This window comes from Chionomys nivalis, chromosome 3 (genome assembly GCF_950005125.1).
Source record: "Chionomys nivalis chromosome 3, mChiNiv1.1, whole genome shotgun sequence".
NCBI classification, from domain to species: domain Eukaryota; kingdom Metazoa; phylum Chordata; class Mammalia; order Rodentia; family Cricetidae; genus Chionomys; species Chionomys nivalis.
The window spans coordinates 22,850,533-22,852,023 of record NC_080088.1 but is presented as its reverse complement, the minus strand read 5'-3'; the positions used below and the strand labels follow the sequence as shown (position 1 = coordinate 22,852,023).

The 1,491-nt window shown below is 36.9% G+C and overlaps 1 protein-coding gene across 1 annotated transcript; it reads right to left on the bottom strand.

The window, feature by feature from the left end:
- Nucleotides 1-408: 408 nt before the first annotated feature.
- LOC130871823 (60S ribosomal protein L30-like) lies at nucleotides 409-804 on the bottom strand. The gene has a single exon (XM_057765444.1). It carries the CDS (start codon nucleotides 794-796, stop codon nucleotides 449-451), a length of 348 nt encoding a protein of 115 aa, XP_057621427.1. The 5' UTR covers nucleotides 797-804; the 3' UTR covers nucleotides 409-448.
- Nucleotides 805-1,491: the final 687 nt, after the last annotated feature.

The following is a 1,491-nucleotide window of genomic DNA, read 5'->3' as shown; positions in this document are numbered from 1 at the left end:
TTGTAGCTGTATGAAGCATGGTACTTTTGGAAGGTTAGTACTAAGATAAAGAGATTTGAATCGATTCACTACACTTAAACAAGTACCACAATATGTTATAGACTCGAGGAGCACTGATTCTTTGGGGAGATGTCACAGTTGGAGCAAACCCAGGCTACTGGTGAGAACAGATTAACCAGAATTATTTCCAGGATTTTCATAGCAAAACCACGATATCATTTCATAGTTGTTCCCCATGCCAACTGAGTCCACATTTGTTGATTCCTTCCAAAAATTCTCAGAAGAGAACTTATCAGGAGAGATCAGGATCAATATCTGAATCAGGCAAAAAGTTGATTCCATTGCATTTTGGCTAACGTTAATTTCATAATATGAGTTTTTTTTATACCTATCATTATACAATTTTTTTTAAAGGAGCTCTGGTAAAGTTTTATTAAAGGAAAACTTTTTACTTTTCACCAGTCTGTTCTGGCATGCTTCTAATAATGTCAGAATCACCTGGGTCAATGATGGCCAGTGTGCATACTCTGTAGTATTTTCCACACGCTGTGCCCAACTCAATGTTATTGCCACTGTAGTGATGGACACCAGTTTTAGCCAACATGGCATAGTATTCTATTTCAGATTTCCTCAAGGCGGGGGAGTTGTTGGCGAGAATCACCAATTTCGCTTTGCCCTGTCTGATCATCTTCAGAGTCTGTTTGTATCCCAGCACGTACTTCCCACTTTTCATAACAAGCTGGAGCCGAGAGTTGATCGACTCCAGAGACTTTTTCGTCTTCTTTGCGGCCACCATCTTCCTGCCTAAGGTGCGGGACGGCCCCCAACCAAGACCAGCCGCCAAGATGGCCGGGGAGCGAGAAAATCATTATACAATTTTTATATATTCACACAAACCATTTATACAAATTTCATACAAACCATTAATTTTAGTCTTTCTTTACTGTGCTCTATATGTCATGGTCTCCTGTTTATAAAATGTAAAACATGCTTTATTTTTAAATACTTGAAATATATAGGGAACATATGTTTGTGTATATGTATAAAGAAGGAAATAGTAATATATATTTCTTTGGAAGAAATATTAATAATAATTGTTCACATATACTATATTAATGTTACTGACTAGTACTCAATGTGTTTCATGTTGTTATCCATGTTGCCTCTATATATCTGATCACAAAGACTGCCAATAATGGGAACATGCATCCTTTGGTTACACTCAAATGGTCATTTTCTTCCATCTTTCTGTCATTTTCACTACTCAGCTTGATTTGAAATAGAGTTAGGTTTTATTATGTAAGGATAAGATATAATTTAATAAAACCCTTCTATTTAGGCATGGGGATATAATGAAAAATAGCAGGAAAATAATAGCAGGGAAGTAAACTGCTGGTAGACAGTGAATAAAGAGCCGCCTTTAATATGGTGAAGGAAGGTCTCTCACCAGGTGTAGTGCTACTTCCTATAATCTTGTTACATGGGAGGTGG

Excerpts from the sequence above, each read along its gene's own strand:
- LOC130871823 (XM_057765444.1), bottom strand. The coding sequence starts at position 796 with ATGGTGGCCGCAAAGAAGACGAAAAAGTCTCTGGAGTCGATCAACTCT.